The sequence below is a fragment of the Lissotriton vulgaris genome, chromosome 3_1, assembly GCF_964263255.1.
Source record: "Lissotriton vulgaris chromosome 3_1, aLisVul1.2, whole genome shotgun sequence".
In the NCBI taxonomy this organism is placed as follows: Eukaryota; Metazoa; Chordata; class Amphibia; order Caudata; family Salamandridae; genus Lissotriton; species Lissotriton vulgaris.
The window spans coordinates 1,040,426,299-1,040,447,111 of record NC_141689.1 but is presented as its reverse complement, the minus strand read 5'-3'; the positions used below and the strand labels follow the sequence as shown (position 1 = coordinate 1,040,447,111).

The window sequence follows — 20,813 nt, the reverse complement described above, 5'->3', positions numbered from 1 at the left end:
GTACGCAGTGTCTTCTCTATAGGTGAAATGTTAGGTCCTGACGGGTTTGAGAGAATTGCACAGGTAAACAGATAGATATGATTTTCCGGTGAGCATGGAGCTCAATGGTTAGAGCAGGCAGACCCTGAAGCAGAGGTCAGACCCGGGACCAGGGTTCAATTCCCGACGCGGCAGGGTCTTGAGCTCAAATGTCCATGGACTCGATAATTCTCGCTTCGGTGCCTGACCTAATCATGGGTTCACACTCTGCAACTCTGGGCATTAAGCTTGCTTAATCTCCACAACGGCCCCCCGCGGCGGGATGCCTGGCTTTCACCTTGGGGAAAAGCCAGGACGGGTTCCCAAGGCAAGCGCGGAGATACCCCTTCGGGGGTCGATTCAGGCGCTATATAAGAAACATAATAATAATAATAAGTATAATCTATTTGAAAAAATAACTTTGCTGTTGGGGATCCGGTTCTACTGTTTATTCTTCTTAACAAGATTGATGTTGTTGGGACAGTAAAGTCCTCTGCACAGTGAGAGACGTACCCCTGCTCTGAGTGCCCAACTGTATTGTTGTCTGGATCCCTAATGCAGATTTTTTGACATAGGCGAACAAGGATCATGTGTGTGTGTCATGACATAGCCCTGTCTCACAGATTGCAGTTTGGTTGAACGCGAAGGTGTGCCCAAAGTGCTACCCTCATAGTGGTGGAAGGCTACAACCTTCACCAGGAGTTAAACAGCGCAAGCGCAGTGATAGCAGCATACATTGTTGGGAGCAGGTTCTTTTTACCCTTTGCCACTGGAGTGAGGCCTACAGGCAAACTCACCTTTTGAAAAGTTCTGTTGCTATGTGTTTAACTCTCCCCTGGCTTACATCAGGTTGATGTGAAAGTGTATGCATGATGAAAACATTTGCTGAGTGCAAGTGTGCTTGCAAGGAATACAATACACCTAGGGAGAAGTGTAGTACAGTGCGCACATGGTAAACATGTGTGTGCTGACACTGTGCGCTTTTAAAATAACATACACTTGTGCAGTACAACGAGGCTGCAGTACTGAACAGTGTGCACAGACTGAGTGTGTGTGCTGCATGTCGGAATGCTGGTGGTAGCATAATACTTGAGGACAACAGTACTAGGCAGTGTGTGTGCTGTGCATGTACCCTACGTGCAGAAGGGACTCCACTACTACATAACATGGAAGTTCTTGGGTTCCATTTTGAGAAGCTCAGGCCTGCCTGGTGAATACATGGGGAGTAGAGGAATCCCCAAGACAGAAATGTGTATTACTGCATTCCTGTGAGCTAGGTGGGACAAGCAGTGGATGAGGGGAGAGCCAGGCTCTCCCTGTACATTTCAAAGGGCTCTTTGATACAGTGGCAGATCACCAGGAAAGGGGCCTGGGCATATTGCAGGAAGAGGGAGATGGGGCTGATGAGAAAATCATAGAGTAGGGCTGAGGACCCAGGTTTAGCCTTCGATGCACATATCACTGTGGCTGACATTCACGTGAGAACTCCGGCCACTCCCATGAGTCCCACTAGAGGTGGGAGGACAGGGAGTGACCTGACAACTACTAGCGCTCTACCTCAAGGGGACTTTGTTATTGCTTTTTTGAATGTTGTTAGCCTTTGCATGCGTAGAGTTAGAATAAAATAGTACTTTTTATACAAAAACAAGTATTTGACTGGACATTGATTTATGGCCGCGCTTCCCGCATGTTGAGTTATAAGTCGTGTTGACTGAACTGTATGTGAGCTTCCTCTAAGGGAGCCTTGATAGTTGAGTAGCGTAGCTCGAGCAGAGAGTCAAGTGTAGAAGGCGGGTCTTGGGCCAATAGAGCGGGACCCATAGTAGGTTTGGCCTCATGACATCAGAGGTAGAAGGCCTCAATCGCCTCCTGGGGCTGAGTAACTCCTGCATGCCCCGTGGCCCCTGGAACATGGTTCAGAGACGTCTTTGATAAATCATACCGTCAGCTACATCACCATGAGTACTATTTACTATTAGTCAACACTAGCTCAAGTAATCACAACTTTGGAGCGATAATTCCTGTGAGTGAGAGTACATGCTACACAAACACTAAAATGCTCAGGAGGGCCCTACTTACTATGGGTGGCCCTGTTCCCGCTCCTTTCCACCTTTTGTACGAAAACATACAATGGATTTGAAGAAATAACTCTCACGCCTTCGTTTTGGACTCCATTGTAACAGACAGAAAGTGTCACTCAGGGTTGGAATGGGAAATGCAATATCTAAGGCAGCTGCAAACTGTACAGAAAATAGGGCCGCACACACCCCAATCCATTAATGCCTTATTTATTCTTTTTTGCACCTTATTCTGAGACAATCAACTGCTTCACTAAGAGCAAAAACGTATAGTATACTATTCCCAACTTTGCACTGCCACAGACCAGCTTATGACATACCTGTATAAATCTTGGCCAGAAGCGCTTTTTTTCAATTCCAAGAAGTATGTGTAGCAGCTCCAAGACCGACAGCAGCTGGCAAACACGCATCACGTATCCCATGGCATAAAATGTATCGGCAAAGGCATCTGAATATGCAAAAACAAGACAAATGATGAGACTGTACATGATACGACTGGAAAAATTGAACCTCATTTCTATTTTCAAAATGATATATAACATATCCATTCCTATACTTTGGCATAATGTACAGATGTGTACATCCAGCATCTTCAGCAGCTAGCAGTGTACTATCATAGTAATACATTTCCCTGGACCCACAGCGTACTCAGCACGTAAACTTACAGTAACCTGGTCCTGAAGATGACCTTAAGTTATTAAAGGTCGAAACACCGTTGACCGCCCAGCGCAAATCTTGGAGCAACTCTACTTTTCACGAAATTGTCTATCCATTGTAAAACCATTCATGCCAAAACTAACTGTGAACAAAAAATACTTTGTCTATATTATTAAGTGTGTTTACCTTGCGCCTTTACTCGCTGTGTCACTTGTCACTTGCACCACTCACCGTATGTCTCAAGAGCCCCCATGTGCACAAGTTCTCTCGGGTTACGTCCACATTTATTGTAAGCAGTGCTGATACTGTTCTTTGTATTATTTTTCCCTAAATATAGATTGCTTTGTGCATCTCTCACCAGCCCTTGAGTCTCTCTTCTCCTTCTTTTTTGTAATTTGATGTGCATTTTTTATTTAACGGTCTTATAAACATTACCTGCTGAGACATTGTTTTTGTTATAGAGTAGAATTGAGTGGCATAGAGCGCAATGGTGTAGAGTGGCCTAGTGTGCTGTTGTGCAGAGTAGTTGGAGTAGAGCGCAGTGGGGTACAGTGCCTTGCTTCAGAGTAGGGTGGTGTAAAGTGCATTGGTGTAGAGTGGAGTAGAGTGAAACAATCTACTCCACACCACTGCACTATGCTACTGCACTGTACATCAGAGTTAAGTGGAGTGGTGCAGGTTATATTGGAATGGTGCACGGTAGAGTGCATTGGCATAGAATAGAGGCGTAGAGTGCACTAGTGTAGAATGAAGTGGCGTAGTGTGCAGTATTGCAGAGTAGAGTGCGGTGTGATTGAGTGCAGTGGTGCACAGTAGATTACAGTGGCGTAGAGTGTAGTGGCATGCAGTGGTGTGGAGTGCATTGGCATAAAGTGCAGTAGTGTAGAGTGGCAGAGATTTCAGTGGTGGAGAGTGTAGTGGTGTAGATCAGAATTGTGTAGAGTGGAGTGGCACAGAGTAAAGTGATGTAGAGTGCAGTAGTGCAGAGTAAAGGGATGTATAGTGCAAAGGTGTACAGTAGAGTGGCATAGCATGCAGTAATGAAGCGTAGTTGGCGTAGAATGCAGTGGCATAGAGTGGTGAAGAGTATAGTGGCGTTCACAGCAGTGGTGCAGAGTAGAATAGAGTGGTGTATAGTGCAGTGACGTAAAGTGTTGCAGAGTAGAGTAAAATGGCATAGAATAAAGTGGTGCAGAATAAATTGGCATAGAGTCCAGTCGTATAGAGTGCATTTTTTTGTAAAATATTGTAGAGTGCATTGGAATAGAGTGCAGTAGTGCAGCGAAGAGTAACGTGGTTTAGAGCAGAATGCACAGGAGTGGAGTGGTGCACAGTGCAGTGACGCAGAGTAGATTGTTTAAGAGCAGAGTGGAATGGTGCAGGGTAGAGTAGAGTGGTGTAGAGTGCGGAGTAGATTAGTGTGGCGTAGAGTGGATTGGCATAGTGTGGAGTGGTGTAGAGTAGAGAGGCGTAGAGTGGAGTGGTGCAAAGTAGAAAGCAGTGACACAGCGTGGAGTGATGCAGATTAGTGAAGTATGAATCGTGTGGTAGTGTTCTGCCATTACAAACAACACATCTTCAATGACAACTACATTTGCACCACCACATACAGTTTCATTGATAAAAGTATACAACGCACAAACGACAATGTGTGGAAATGTCATCACCTAGTATATTGATGTGTTTTGATCGTATTAAAATATTTGTTTCCACCACACTTAGAATTACCCAAAAATGTGCCACATTTGTGCTTTCTTTATTTTGATATATTCTGAAATATCTGCACAGTTAATTTACAGGTATTTAAATGTTGGTGTGTGCTCGAAAAAAATAACATTGTATAGCCTTCCTCAAGCACACCTCCAGTAGCCAGCATCATTGTCTCATAAATTCTCTGGGCCCGATTCACAGAATTAACTTAAGACAAAATCCTAAACTTACTAGAATTTTCATATTCACAGAAGGCACTTACTCATTTTGGTATTCACAGAAGACACTTACTCATTTCGGTATTCAGGACTCCTAAATGCCATCTGTGAATACCGAACGTCTTAAAGTTAGCACTGAGCACCTTTTTCACCACACATCCACTGTGCTGTCACATTGTTTCTTTTAATATACAATTGATTAAATTGATCAATTGATGTATTTGTACATTGATTGTGATATCTATGGTCTTGGAGCCACTGCTCTTTAGACTTAAGCTTACCAAGGTCCCAGATGACACTCTGGTTCCCTTGTTACCTGTAACCTAGTCAGTGCAATCGCAGGATTGCAAGCGTGATTATTTGGCCAAATCTTAGTGACTAATATAGGAGATTACCATCCCAGCTATTTAACTGCCCCTTTTCAAAAATAACTCACTAGGTCATGTCAGATTTTATTCCCACATACTCGGAGGACTATTGTCAGTAAATTCTAAAAGAACCATCCCTATTCACAGAGAACAAAGATAATACATCTACCACCGATCTTCCAGAAAAGTTAGAAAAATGACACATTAAATATATACGCTTACAACTCATGATTCAAATGATGACAGAATACCTAAAGGCAGATGTAATACCAGTCAGACTGCAGGTTAGGGATATACCAGTAGGCGTCACAGAAGTAATGAAATACCAACACGGTCATTATCATTTAGGAGCCACAAGTTCCAGGCACTGAATGGTGCTACGGACCGACACGGCAATTGAACATTCAAAGAAAATCCTAGAAGAAATTTCTGACTAATAAAAAGAGATTTCAAAATTCGATATAATTGCAGATCCTAATGCTACCTTGACAAAAATAGAAGAGACATACTGAGTTTGCACGTATTGACCGAAGACTACTACACTACCAGGTCCAGAGCACCCACAGGCTATAAAGCTTGGGCGAGGTTTAACAGACAGAAGAAATGTGTATCCCTGTCAGAGACCGCAGAGGTGTACAGTGATAATTCAGACCCAAGACAGGGTGCTAGTGGGGCCACCAATCAGAAAGAACAGAGCTATTTTCTAGGAAGGGATGAACCACAGCAGGAATGGAGAGGACGAGTGAGATGGAGGAATCAGGGGAGAGACAAAAAAAGCTGGAAGCACTACCAATGGGGCCCACTCAGGATTAACAGACACCCCAGTTATTCCCATTTACAATTTATCATCACAAACCTTATCTGAAACGGCCATTTCTTTGTTAAGTTGAAGGCTGCTCTCTGGACCAACTGAGCAAGTTGATTTCCTTGATTTACATTCAGAACTCATGAGATCCTTCAGAAAGATAAGATTAAGAGCATTCTACAAAGAAAGACCTTGTGGCACAACCGATGCCACAGGCATGCGCCTTTCCTCGACATTTCTTCTTCCATCCAGCAGCCCCCATAGAAATATTGACTTTTGAGAAACTTGTGATTAAGGACATTCATGAATTGCAACAAAAGAATATTTCCACACCTTATATTATCACACTAGAATGTCGTAAGACCCTTAATACACTTAATGACTATTGAAGTATTTTTCAAGTCAACAGACAAAGGAGGTGGGATTGTATTGCCAGACATATCTATCGGATCTGTAGGTATCTAACGCCAACAAGCTAACAGAGACTATGACGATACCAAACTTACAAAGGATCCCACTTGTGATATACAAAAGGAGATCTTGAGACTTACACCAGCAACAAAAGAAGAAGGGAACTTTAGCCAAAAATAATTCCTTTTTTTTAACACAAAAACCCCTCACACTCTGGTGATTTATACATTGCCCAAAGTGCAGAAGAATGCTTCCAGCGCACATGATACACTTAGAATCCCTAGGCATCATTCTGGCTCTCAAGCCTTGGCTCAGCTCCACTTGTTACCTATCCGCAAGAGAGTTGATTTCAAGGCACTTTGCATTGCTTTTAAAGCACTGAATGGCCTTGGCCCTCAATATCTGAAACAGAAATTCAGTTAGTACCACCCGTCCAGAATCTTGCAGTCCTCTTCAGTCCTCAATGTGATGGTCCTCAAAGCCAAGAGAAATCCTTGGGGTGGTAGGAATTTTGTACTGTACAGCCAAGTGACTGAACTCCATTCCCTTTTATCTGAACCTTTGTGCTTTTAGGAAAGCCCTGAAAATACGACTTTTTAATGAATAGTTTTTTCCTCTTTCTCTCCATGTCAGGACCTCCTGTCATCATTCTTTCGATCTTCCGTCTCTTTTTCTTCCAAAAAAAAAACGCGTAAATGCCTTCAGGCAGGCATTAGTGTGCTATGAAAAAACTATTTTCATTTAATTTAATTTCCAATACCCCTGTAGGTCCATAGTTTCTGGATGCGGTTCTAGATTTGAACCCATAGAGAAATATGTAGAGCTTTCCTTATAGCCCTTTTCTTCATTAACAACTTGCTAAATACAGGCTACCACAGACTTCATAAATCGGGTCGAAAATATGCTATTCTCTATATAAGGACTCAATGGCCACAGTGGCCATGAAACAAACGTGTCACTGCAGGAAAGGATCAGGGTTATCTGTGACCATCTCAATAACAAACCCAGACCACACCGGGTTCCAATCACTTTGATTATAGACTTACTCATGAGAGAGCGCAATTTGAATAAAAAATATGTATGTACCATATTCACAAGCACATAACGCAAACGTAGAATCTATAACGTGAAGTTAGCACTTGTAGCGTAAAGTTAGCCGATGTAACCAATGTAATAGGAAATGTATCTGTATCTACTCTATAAAGTGTATTAGAATTAGAAAGGCCCGTATACATAGTGGGCTAATATAGAAATGTATAGAAATGCTTAAGAACGTGCAAAACTGAATATACGTGTGAATTATTAAACGGAGAAAAGAAGACGAAACGTAAAGCGAAGAAATGTGCAGAGTATGTATAGCACTATGTAAGCACGAGAATATAAATGTTGTGCTATATGTAAGATGCATTCGCGTATAATCATTGCTTTGCTAAATTCGATTATATATAACTGTGTGTTAAAGGTTATACTGTGTAGAAGGGTTTTTGTAGGAATGTTAGAAAGGTTTGGTCATGTGTGATTTTAACCTAACTGACCAAGAGTTCGCAGGAGTGTAGTCCGCTATATGTAATTTAGTGGGCTCACAGGAATCGTGGATAGCCTTGATCTGAATGTGCGAGACAAGAGTCAAAGGTCTTGCTAGATTTAAGGTGACAATGCTGGACGAAGTTTATGGCCTAAGTGAGATAAGAGACGCTTGGAATTTGGGTCTTGTTTAGAAATGACCGTTCACAGGACCAAATGAGGTTACGAATACAGTCGTAAAGAATAAAGGTCTGTTGAGGTGATAGACTTTGCTCTGAAAGTGTCAATTGGAATGTCAATGAAGTCACCAGCAAGAAGATGAAGATGGTGCCTACGAAGCAAGGTCAACTTAACGGACGACGCGAAGAGATGAAGCTATGGAAAGAGCTAGAAATGACATCATGTGAATATGTACGTGGTGGGCGTCAAAGGGGCGTTCCACCCATACTGTGATTGTGTATTTAGGGACAGCACCCTGGGGAGAAGAGCAAGGGAAGAGGAGCGAAGAACTCAGAGCGCAGAGAGAACAGAGCGCGAGAGAGCAGTAGGCCGAGGACCCTTAGAGAGCGGATGGGTAGGCAGAGAGGGTACTGTTTCTCGACATAAGTTACCATTAGAGGCTAAGAGAGTTTGAACTTCTTTGGAAGTCAAACTGCTGACACCTTTTTTAGGTAAGGAACTTGCGAAGTAGGGATGTCACCTAGTATAGAGTAGGGACAGAATTAACTTGTTTATTCTCTTGTTGTAGATGACGCAACGGAACCACTTTGTGTCTATGCTTTTTAATCTGCTGATATTGGAATTGACTTTGATTGTATTCTTTTGTAGACTGAGGTTCTTTAGGGAATTTATGTTCCTTCTAGTTCCTGTATACTTGTTGAATCTTATCCTGAGAGGATTGTATATGCAACTTATTCTGATTTTATATTAAACTTTTAAAACTTCATCAGTCGTAAGTGGTTCTTCAGAGTTGCGTCAGTTTATGGGGTTAATTTAACCTATGCGGGGTTTGTCTTTTACTCAATGACAGAAAATAATCGATCCAAATAGATGAATGAGATAGGTATCTAAGTGATCAGAAAAGGTATCAAAATCTCATTCCCCGCAGTTGGTAGCAGAGAAAGATGGTTTTCTTCTTGAGGAAGACAACCTAGGTTAGGTCTAGATTACCCCAAGGTCCCTAGTCATCGACGACCAGAAGAAGAATCCCTGCCGAAGACGGTGCTGACGGTGCGTCGAGAGAAAAGCAGCAGAGTCGGTCGAGAGTGAGTATAAGGGTCATGCGTTGCCAGATTGCGGTGTTTTATGTTGTACTTGTGTTGTAATGTCAAGCGGAGTTGAATGCCTGTAGTGTGATTGAGGGAAGGTTGTGAGCGCGCGCAACCGGATAAAATCTTAAGTTCAAGGAGAGCTTAAGTGGTTCGGGTGTATCGAACACCCAGAGTAATTGTCTACCATTGAAAGGGGGTCATGAGGTACCATTGATCGCCCGAAGGACCGATGATAGGGGGAGTGACAGAGTGAGTGTATGAGTAACGGACGCTGGTCGGACGTTTACTGTGTGAAAGTAACCTATCAGTTAAGGCGAGCGTCTGACCGTGAGAGGAAAGACGTCTCGTCAGTTGAGGTGACAATTACAGTTAGACTGTGGCCGTACAGTCAGAGAAAAGTGATCGCTTGGACGGAAGTAGTCATTTTTCGGCGTATGAATGAAAACGCATGCAAGACCGTGAGACGAGTTGAGAAAGGAGGGGAACTGCTGCAGAGGGGACAAGTGACGTCAGCGTAGAGCCGCGCTGAGATTGGCCGGTTGGTGTAGAACCGCGCTGGGATAGGCTGGTTAGCGAGAGCCGCGTAGGGATTGGTTGGTTTGTCAGCGGGACGTAAACAAGGAAGAGAATTAAGGAAAATCGTAGATTATTGAAAATGAAGTGTTTTAAGCGTTTAAGGGCGATCTTTAAGAGAGATAGAGGAAACTTGTATGCAGGAGAAGAAGCTCCACCAGAGGGCACACCAGCTTACCATATGGCAGTGAATGTAGGCTTACACTCAATACTATGGATCTCTGAGTGGAATAAGCTAACAGAAGGGAATAAGGAATTGACGTTTCCGAGATACGGGACGTTTAAGCTAGAAGTATTGAACCAACTGAAAGCAGTAATGCTCGCAACGAGACCTCTACCGAGGCCAACACAGTTCGAAGCCCTTAGTGCATGGTTTAGAGCGGCACACGAAAAGAGCTTGAATAGGCGCCAAGAAAGAGTGAGACGATCGGTAAAGGCAGTGCAGGATGCTAAATGGGACGATGAAGCTAAAAAGTGGAGGGTGCAGAAGATAGAAGCAGACAAACTGTTCACAATGTTAGAGACTACGGGAGAAAAGAAACCTCTAGAGGAAGATGAGGATAGCGAGCCAGATGAGGATCTGATAGATAGGCTACTATTAGATAGACCACCTCCGTACAACAGAGAAGCTGAAAGTCCCGAACAACAGCAAGGGGACGGAGCTAGATGGGGGGAATATAAACCGCTCCCAGTATCAGAGTGGAATCCCAAGAAAGGTGAGGAAGTACCTCAATCTAGTCCCGTACAGAAGGTAGTAGGAAGATTCGTGGTCCAGAAGGTGCCAGAAACGCAGCATGCAAGGTCGTATCGGATGCTCTACAAGTACCTGTTACCATAGGTCCTATAGTGTCAATCTACAACCCAGAGGGAGCCCAGCAGGAGGAACAGGCACGATGGGACAGGGAAAGGGCAGAGATGGAGAGTAGGAATAATACGATCAATTCCCAAAGGCAGTTGCTAGGACCAAGGAGTCGGAGTACCCCATTGGATTCAGCAACGGGTCCCTGGACAGAACAGAGGGAGAGAGGACAGATGGATCTGAGGGGACCGAAACCGAAATCCTTTAAGGAATTAAGGGAGTATTTGAGAGAATGGGATGCTGCCGAAGAGACTCAGAATAAAAAGTTAGAAACCGAAGCAGAATGGAGAGATCAGGATAACAGGATCCTCTCTCACTGCGGAGCTGACGAAAGCAGCCCTGAGTGGGAGAGAGGGAGTCAAGGAAGCAAGGGAGATACTTGCCATACCACTAGTGGCAGTAGACAAATGTGCGACGACAGGAGTGCAGGGTGTGGGGGAGTGCCTCGCCTCATTCTTAGTGAGGGAGAACGAAAGACGCAGGAGTACCGAGATGGCTTCAGGTGCACTCACCATGCCCCGGGAGAAAACGTGCGACACTGGAGTCACGAGAATATAGAGAGTCGTGAAAGGTCTCGCCATACATCCAGTGATCACGGACGGGATCGCGGGAACATGGAGGACCGTGAAGGACCTTTCCATTTATTAAGTGACACCAGACAGCAAGGAAGTTGCAGTGATGTGGAACAGAACGGAAGATCCTATCTCGCATCTAGAGGGACCGAGCCGAAAAGACAGAATGTAGTAATGGGGAATAGATCAATGTTCCACCATACCCCAAGGGAGGATGGGAGAGCTTGGGATCTAGAGAGGTGGGAACAAAGAGAAACAAGAAGGACGCCTCATAACTCACCTGCACCGAGACGTAGGGCTCTTAGTGGGGGTGAGAGGGATGTAAGCGAACCACCTAGGACTGAGGTACTGAAAGCTGAGATAAAGGCAAAACGGCTCGATGTAATGAGTTTAAAATCAGACTGTTTATGTCTAAGGACGTTACCCGGAAAGCGAGGTCAGTTCATGAAAAATTATCTGAGTTGGCGGACAGGTATATGATAGACATGTCACGAACTAAAGCGTTACAGGGTAACCATAGGCTAAATTGCACGGATCAAGATCTGGATGATCGCAGGACGATCGGGCTGAAAGTACTCATAAAGGAACTGATCCTGAGTATCAGAGTATGGAGGGATTTGGATAAATGGGAGGAAAGATGGTCTAAGAGGGGATCCGTCAGAAGGAGTACACTTGCGAGATCCCAAGATGGAGAGCTAATGCGCATGGAAGCTTTTCCTTTGCGAGAAATCGCGAACGGAAACTACGTGCATGTACCCTGGAGTAGGGGGGATTTAGCGGCATTTACTAATTCTTTCCCCAAGTTAAGAGAGAACCCCGTTGAGTGGTATAAGCAGGTAGAGAGGTTCGTGAAGATCTCTAAGGTACTGTGGATCGATTTGAACACTCTGTTTGATATCGTAGTACCAGGAGATTTGTGGACGGCATGCAAACTTAGTATTGAATGGCCCGCTTGTGAACCCCCGAGGGATGCTCAGACAAACGGTCCATCAGAGAGAGTAATGGAAAAGCACGAAAGGGTAATTGCATGGTTAAAAGAGAAAGTGCCGGTGCAAGACATAGACTGGGTTAAGATAGATCGAACAACTCAGGAACCTAAAGAGACCGTTCACGAGTTCTATGAGAGATTGCTGAAAGCATTCAAACAGTACAGTGGGTTGGATGTAATGGACCCCAAAGACATAGGACAGTTTGTGTCGAAGTTTGTCCTAGGATTGAGGCCAGACATAAGCTTAATGATACAACAGCATTTGATTTGTTGGCAGAACAAACCGTTAGACGAGATTCTGAGGTATGCAAGGTACTGTAGCGATGAAATAGACTCAAAAGCAAAGAAACTTAAGGAAAAGCTGATGTTGGTGCAGATGCAATCAGCTGGAAAGGGTGGACAGCGGCAACAGGGAACAGGAACACCAGTAAAGAAACAGAATAATCAAAGCAGAGATGAGGAAGAAAGGCCGAGACCGAGGCTAGATATCGCAACACTTAAAAAGACAACGAGGTGCCATCAGTGTAACGAGGTGGGACATTGGAGACGCGAGTGTCCCTATAATGTCGAGACGGGGGAATTAGAACAGGAGGAGGATGAGGTTCAAACCAGCATGGTTAAGGGAGCAGCAGTCCCGAAGGGAAAGTTCATCAAAGGGGGGACTCAGACTCCTCGAGCCCCGTTCCCTCAACCGCCTCGCATTACAAATGGAGGAAAAACCTATAGACAACTGCCACTGTTCGTAGGAGGAGAAGAATGCTACTACGTTGATCCTCTTACAGGGCAACGAGTGAATAGGGAAGAAGACTGTACTCTAGGAGCAGCCCTGGAGGTAGACCAGAGAGGACCATACGTAGAGGCTGAGGTGGCTGGATGTCCTACGACCTTTTTGGTAGACACGGGGGCAACTCGATCCACTTTGAGATCGGCGGTAGTCCCAGGTTTGCCAATGTCGGGAGAAACGATTCAGGTGGTAGGAGTCGCAAACAGGAGAATGACGAATCCTCTGACTGAACCAGTGTCAGTGAAGATAGGGAATTACAGTGATGAACATCAGTTTGTGATTTGTGATTCTAGCCCTGTGTGTCTGTTAGGAAGAGATCTGTTGTGTAAATTAAATTGCACCATATATTGCACACCTGAAGGAGTAGAAGTGCAGACCAACGATGATGATGCTGATTTTAAGGTTGTAAACTCGCAGGAATGCGTGGAACTATATCCTACCCTAACGGTGGAGGAGCTTCCACAGGACTTGAAGGAGACAGTGTCAGCTGAAGTGTGGGATTTTACTGGAGAAGAAATAGGACTGATTAAAGGGGTAGAACCGGTAAAGATCATGGTAAAACCCAATGCTGAGTTTCCAAGAACACCACAATATAAGTTGACACCGGAGACAATTGAAGGAATAAAGCCTGTGATCGAATCCATGATTAAACAGGGAATACTGAAGGAGATCATGGGAAGTCCATGTAACTCCCCGATTATGGGTTTGCAGAAGCCTAGTGGGAAATACAGAATAGTGCAGGACCTTCGAAAGATTAATAATATCGTTGTTTCATGTTGTCCAGTGGTACCGAATCCATCAGTGATATTGTTTCAGATACCGTTCCAAGCTGAATGGTTCACAGTGATAGACTTGTGCCAGGCTTTCTTTTCGATTCCTTTAGATGAGGAGAGCCAGTATCTTTTCGCTTTTAAGCTGGAAAATCGCGTTTTAACATGGTGTCGTATTCCCCAGGGGTATACAGAAAGCCCATCGATTTTTAACCAGCTGTTGAAGAAAAATCTTGAAAGTCTAGTACTGCCCAAGAACTCGGTTCTAGTCCAGTACATAGACGACCTCCTAGTGGCGTCAGAAACTGAGGAAGCTTGCAAGGTAGACACCATCACCTTACTAAATCATTTGGCCGAGAACGGACACAAGGTGTCTCCAAGTAAATTGCAGTACTGTCTCACCGAAGTGCAATACTTGGGCCACAGGATTGAAAAGGGAAAACGGAAGGTGTCTCCAGACAGAATAGAGGCGATCATGAAAATGAACGAGCCTAAAACACAAAGAGAAGTCAGGATGTTTCTAGGCATGGTCGGTTATTGTCGGCAGTGGATAGCCAACTTTTCACTGAAGGCAAAACCTTTATTACAACTGACGCACAAAGGAGTGAGTGATCCGGTACCATGGGACAAAGATTGTTTGATGGCATTTTTGCAGCTGAGGGAGGACTTATGTCGTGCCCCGGCTTTGGGAATGCCTGATTACGAAAAACCATTCTTGCTTTACTGCTGCGAAAGAGAAGGTTGCGCTTTAGCAGTTTTGGCCCAGATACACGGCAATGCGCGTAGGCCAGTTGCTTACTTTTCGGCTACATTAGATCCAGTAGCCGCAGCGTTGCCCGGATGTCTCAAATCCGTAGCTGCAACGGGTGTCAGCATTGAAAGATGTGAAAGTGTGGTTATGGGACATCAGTTAGTGGTGTACGTACCGCATTCTGTGGAATTGTTAATGACCAGGACTAAGACTCCGCATCTGACGAATAGCAGGCTCACACGCTACGAGCAAGTCATATTGGCTGCCGAGAATGTGACCCTAAAGAGATGCTCTGTCTTGAATCCTGCTACTTTGATGCCACTTCCAAATGATATTGATGATGAAATTTGTACAGATCATGACTGCCTTGATGTGACTGAACTATGCACCAAACCGAGACCAGATATCGTAGATGAGCCATTGACTGACCCCGATGAAATATTCTTTGTTGATGGTTCATGCGTAAGAGACGATATCGGTCAGCTGAGAGCAGCTTATGCAGTTTGTACTATTACCAGAGTTGTGGAAGCCGCTTGCCTGGAAGGAGTACATTCCGCTCAGGTAGCTGAAATCATTGCTTTGACCCGTGCCTGTTTAGCAGGTAACAAAATTCGAGTCACCATATACACCGATAGCCAGTATGGTTTCGGGGTAGTTCACGACTATGGGCAGTTATGGTCTCAAAGAGGTTACATGACCTCCTCGGGTTCTCCTATTAGGAATGGAGAATTCGTGAGATTATTGTTAGAAGCATTGCAAGGTCCGACAGCCATAGCGGTTGTCAAATGCGCCGCGCACACGAAGAATGTAGACTTTGTGTCGCAAGGCAACCGTTATGCCGATGAGGTAGCACGTTACTGTGCAGAACAGGGATATTCTCACACCAATGTAGAAGTGGGGGGAATACAGGAAAGAACTGAATTGACTATGTTGTTAGACACTGTAGATACATGGGACGAGTTAAAGTGTGTTCAGGAAAATGCTCCAGATGATGAGAAAAAGAGCTGGGAAACAGCTGGATGTACTAAAAGTGAAATGAATTTTTGGATTTCTGCAGATGGGAGAGCAGTTTTACCAAACGAACTTGTTAGTCCAATGGCAAGGAAATTGCATGGATCAGCACACATAGGTAGAGATGCTATGGTGAGAGTATTCAGACAAACGTGGTTTAACCCGAAGTTTAGAGTAGCGGCAGAAGCAGTATGTCAGCGTTGTGCGATCTGTCAGCAACTAAACGTAGGAAAGAGAACACCAGTTACTTTGAGTCACATAGGAAGGTCTGGGGGGCCTTTCAATAGAATGCAGCTGGATTTCATCGAAATGCCCAAGTGCAATCGACTCAGATATGTCTTAGTGATTGTCTGTATATTTTCTAGATGGGTTGAAGCTTACCCGACACGTAGGTGCGATACACTTACAGTAGCAAAATTGTTGCTTAGAGAGTTGATACCGAGGTTCGGGGTGCCATCCTCTTTGGAATCGGACAGAGGAACTCATTTCAACAGCGAAATAGTGAAGATGCTATGTTCAGCCTTGAGTATTGACCAGAAGCTCCATTGCAGTTATCGACCAGAAGCTTCAGGGATCGTAGAGCAAATTAACAGTACGATAAAATCCAGACTTGCTAAAGTTTGTTCATCGACATCTCTGAGTTGGCCTGATGCACTTCCATTGGTTCTTATGAGCATACGTAGCACACCAGATAGAAGGACAGGTCTCTCTCCACACCAGGTGCTAATGGGAAGAGCTATGAGATTGCCATCGGTTCCGACTGCAGCGTTGTTGAACATCACAGACGATTTGATCTTGGACTACTGCAAGGGACTATCTGATGCCATTCATTCTGTGTCCCTCCAGGTCCAGGCTGCAGAGGTTCCATCAGCACAAGACTTGTGCCATGACCTGTGTCCGGGGGACTGGGTCCTGGTGAAGAAGCATGTCAGGAAGAACTGTCTAGACGTGCGCTGGAGAGGACCGTTCCAAGTCATACTAGTTACGAACACTGCAGTAAAGTGTGGAGGCTTGCCCAACTGGATACACGCCTCACACACCCGAAGAGTGCCAACACCTCTGGAAGAAACAGCTCCTCTCTCGGATGAGAATCCAGCGGAAAGCGGAGAAGCCACAGAGGGGGAAAGTAAAGCTGTAGAGGTGATTGAAGAGGCTGAGCCTGTGCCGGAGCAGGCTGACGACGGTCAGGACACCAGTGAGACCGAAGTCGTCTCAGAAGAAGAGAGTACCTGGGAGTTCGAATCAGATACCGAACAAGCTGTGAGTGATCAAGAAACAAGTCCAAGGACAAGGAGCAGGAGGACAAGGAGTGACGAAGCTAGTTGGCCGGAGAGAAGGAGAAGGCCAAGCTTAAAAGCAAATCAAGAGAGAACCCTTGTCCCGATTTCTGAAGAGTCGGATCAAGAAGAAGAAACTACAGATTCAGGATCTGAGAGTCCGAGAAGATCAAGAAGGGTACGTGTGCCCTGCAGAAGGTACGCCACCCCTGAGTGGACTTATCTAGCAGATGTCTTGGGGACAGAAATCTGGGAGAGTGAAAGAAGTGAAAGTGATCAATCTCGATCCATTTGTGGCAGTGGAGATATGGATGTTGACGCCTGGAATCGAGACTGAGGGGTTACTGACTTTCACACTTCCCATACCCCCTTACTTGAGTCGGATCAAAGATCTAGTGCTAAATCGATTAGAGTTTCCGACTTTTGGTCATCAAATACCAGAACAAGAAATAAAAGTCATTCGTTTGGAATTATTGGAACATGTTATTAGAGCTGCAGGTACGAGAATAATTGTAGATGCATAAAGACTTTTGTATTTAAGCTATAAAGAAGAAGATAACCTAGTGCCGAGTGGAAAGAAGAATAAAATTAGGGATTACATTTAGAGGACGGAGAAGGGTTAGGGTTGTCTATTGCTGAAGATAAAAAGACATTGTTGTGAAAAGAGACTTTTTGTTGACTAAAGAGCACTTTACAGACTGAGAAAGCAAACAAAGCAAGACAAAGACTTGGAAAGAAAACTTTTCTTCGAGAAGGAAAGAGCTACGCTGTTTTGATAACATGGAGAATGGCAACCCAAACCGAAAAGCAAAATGCATAATAGGTACACTAATAGCAGTAGTAATTTTTCTTATTATTACAGTAGTTACCACATCGTACATGGTAGGACATGCAAGTGAAAAAGAGACAACAGATGTAAAGCCTGTAACGACTTTGAAACCTGCTCTTGTTGGGAAGAAGGAGGAGAGCAATGTCATCCGTGAAAAGACGTTACTGGCAAATGAAGCTCGTAGGTTACACGTAGACGAGTCACAGGGAAATTTTAGGTCAAATGCATATGCCAAGCTATTGTATGAGTATATCGATGCCATGGAGGCCAAAGAATGTTATGTATGCATGCAATTGCCGGCTTCTGTAGATGAAGGCATCAGATATCATCATCTCCCACTGACTTATGGGATAACATGTGGTTTATTGCTCAGTATATTTTATGGTAGAGAAGGGTTCGAGTACTACTTTTCAAACTATGATTCGGTACTGCCTGAAGTCCCGAATTATAAACAAATGAATAAGTGGGACTATTACAAAAAGGAAGACAGATTAACAAAGTTCTTTCTTCCTTGGGATACATTAGATACTTCATATGCACGCAGAAATAATCTGACTTGCAAAGTGTCAGAGGTAGAGAAAAAGTTCATAGGACAAGTAGATGACCGGTACAGAAGGCAGAAGATTCTAAAAATGTCAGGACAGTGGAAAACAGACTGGACTGAAGAAGAAAAAGCACACAAGAAGAAGGGTAGCTGTTAGACCTGTCTGGCTTTTTGGCGAAGTCCCTCCCAATTTTTATTTATTTTGTCCCCTTTTTGCCCCTCTTACCCTTGTTAATTTTTGTGTCTACTGACTTTTTGTAGGTGTTGGTCAGGGGGATAGGTGTTTTCTTCCCCCCTCATAATATTTTACCTCAGGCCCAGAGGCCTGTTCTGACAGGAAAGTTGGCACCACCTAAAATGGTGGCCACCAACTGCCCCAACTGTCACCAACAGAACTTGGCCATAGCCTAACATAGGGCATTCCAGAACCTTCTGGTCCATTCTGGACCACTGAAGGGCAGCCTATATAAGGCGGAATGCGGGGCAGCCATTTTGTCTACCTGTGGAAGTCAGCTGGAGGACAGGCTGTAGCCAAGGGTGGGAGAGGTTAGACATAGGGTTGACCTCCTAGATAGGGAAGCTGCCTTGGGTTGTCACCTCAAAATTCCCCTTTTGAGTTATTTGTCCTGACCCCGCTGTGTAGGATTACTGGAGACCCTGGGCGCCTAGCTTGCCCCTTGTTCAAACTGTACAGGGGAGGTTTGAGGAGAAGGAGACTGCAGTGCTGCGGTGCGCAGTCCTCTGCCCAGCAGAAAGAGACTCAGGAAGGATATCCTTCCTTAGAAAAATCCCAACCCCTTCTTCAAGTCAAGTGCTAAGAGGACTTTGTGAGGAGAACTGGGTATAGAATCAAGCTAGCGCTGTCCCTACCTTCCTGGGTGCTGGGGAAGGCTGGTGTCCTGAGGAGCCCTAGCTGGATCTACAGACAACTGATCCCTGGAGTCCTTGGTGAAAGGCATCAAGCGTTCTGGTAAAGCGCTCAACCCCGGGATCCACTGAGCCTGGGAAGCTTGTCAGGGCTTCCCTTCGGAAGCGGGACCCCGGGGGCACCTTCCGCGCTCCAGTCGCGTTACCGAGCGGAGTCCCGGTTCACCAAGAAGAGCCTGGGCGAGACGCTTTGCTGAGGCGCACTCGCGCATGCCCAGTCGGCTGTAATACTCCCTCAGGAGGGGCCTAGGACCGAGCAGGCCCAGTGCAGTGTCGCTTCTCTCCCGCGCATGCGCAGGAGAGCCCGGGGGCGTGTGGAAGCGCCGACGCGACGCTGAGGAGAGCTGTCCGGAGGCGGTCTCGGCGAGTGGCAGAGATCGAGTGGGGCGCCGAGGGACAGATCCTGGACGGTGAGGAGCAGCCCTGTGACGAGGCTGCATCACCGTGTCTGCGCTCCGTTTTCTGTGCGCAGAAGAGGTCTCTGCTCCTCTGAGAGGGAGCGAGGGGGCCGAGTAGCAGCGGTAAAGAGCCCTCGAGTCCAGAGGGTGAGCGGAGGACTCGACTGTTGCCTGCTCATCCAAAGTAAGCGGTGAGGAGTGAGGGGAGGCGAGGGAGAGCTGGTTAGGCCTCCTTTTCGTCTGGGTTCCTTTCCACACTGGTTGAGCCTGTAAAGAAGAGGGAGGGGGGAAGAGCCTGGAAAACGAGGGGCTTAACTGTGGAAACACTATTTATAACGAGGAGCCTGGTTAGCTGAGGGGTGTAAAGAATATAAGAGTCCCAGTCAACCCCTGACTCTTGTTCATTAACGACAGTTGGCTCCCCTCTGATGGAGTAGAGTGTTTGGAAGGCAAAACAGAAGCACATTGCATCATTAACTGTCCTATGGACCTAGAAGGGTTTTCTACCAGACTTGGTTGTGGTGCACATTCAACTGTAATGCGCTATTGGAATTAATTCTCAATCTGCATAGTAAATTAAGAGTGTTATTGCTTTTGCTGAGACCAGTTATAGAGTATAGGACATCTTTAGAAACTATGCCTAATTAAGCGCTAGAAATGCTAGGAATGTACCACTGATGATTTAAGCTAGCACCTTGATAGAATCTGTAACAAATTCCCTGACTAATAAGATTTGTGCTTTCATCTCATAAGGAAATCTACTTGTATTTAGGTGTTGCTGGGGTTTTTCCTCCCAAGGTTCTAGCAGAAGTGATAAATAACCTGATTGATTCTAAGGTACAGTTTATCCTAATGTACAAGTGTAATAGGAGTTCAGGGATATAGCAACTGCTTTAAAAGGCAACGTGTTAATCTGCTATTAATTTCAAAAGTGTAACTGCTGATTCTAAAAGTGATCTGAAATGTTTTTGAGCTAATTACATGTGAGATACTTAAATTTGACAACAGAGAGAATATTATTTTTACATAAAGCAGTACGTATTTTCATATAATTTTGGTGTAGTGTTTTTCTTTTTGAGTGCTATTGCGTGAAGTTACTTTTGGGTGGTCTGCAACCTTTACACTGTGCCTCTAAATGTTAGTCTTGCCCTAGGCCAGGCTACCTAATTCCAACATATTGGTGCCTAGCGGTGGGATTGCGGACTTGGTTGCAGCTACTTACTAGTAATTTGGCGTAATACACCCAACCTACACCAGGAGTTTTCTCCTTGCGGCCCTCCCAATTAGTCTTTTTGTTTTTTCTAAATTTATTCCTGGTGGTGGGTGGAGTTGGTTTTAGGTTACCCTCACCCTTCTGAAATTTCTGGTGTGTATCCAGGTTTGCCAGATTCACCATGGAGTTTGCGGTGGAAAACCTGGAAGTCTATTCCGTGCCCCAATTGAGAATGTTCTGCCAGCAAATGGGGGTCT

The 20,813-nt window shown here is 45.0% G+C and overlaps 1 protein-coding gene across 3 annotated transcripts in view; it reads right to left on the bottom strand.

Annotated features, from left to right (window-relative positions):
• The window catches only part of LOC147727367 (very-long-chain (3R)-3-hydroxyacyl-CoA dehydratase-like), a 204,172-nt gene that overhangs the window by 101,249 nt on the left and 82,110 nt on the right, over positions 1–20,813 (bottom strand). For all 3 annotated transcript variants that reach the window (XM_086961449.1, XM_086961451.1, XM_086961448.1), the window contains exon 3: positions 2,417–2,544. In XM_086961449.1, coding sequence (XP_086817575.1) covers positions 2,417–2,544 — 128 coding nt within the window. The remainder of the gene's footprint in view (positions 1–2,416; positions 2,545–20,813) is intronic.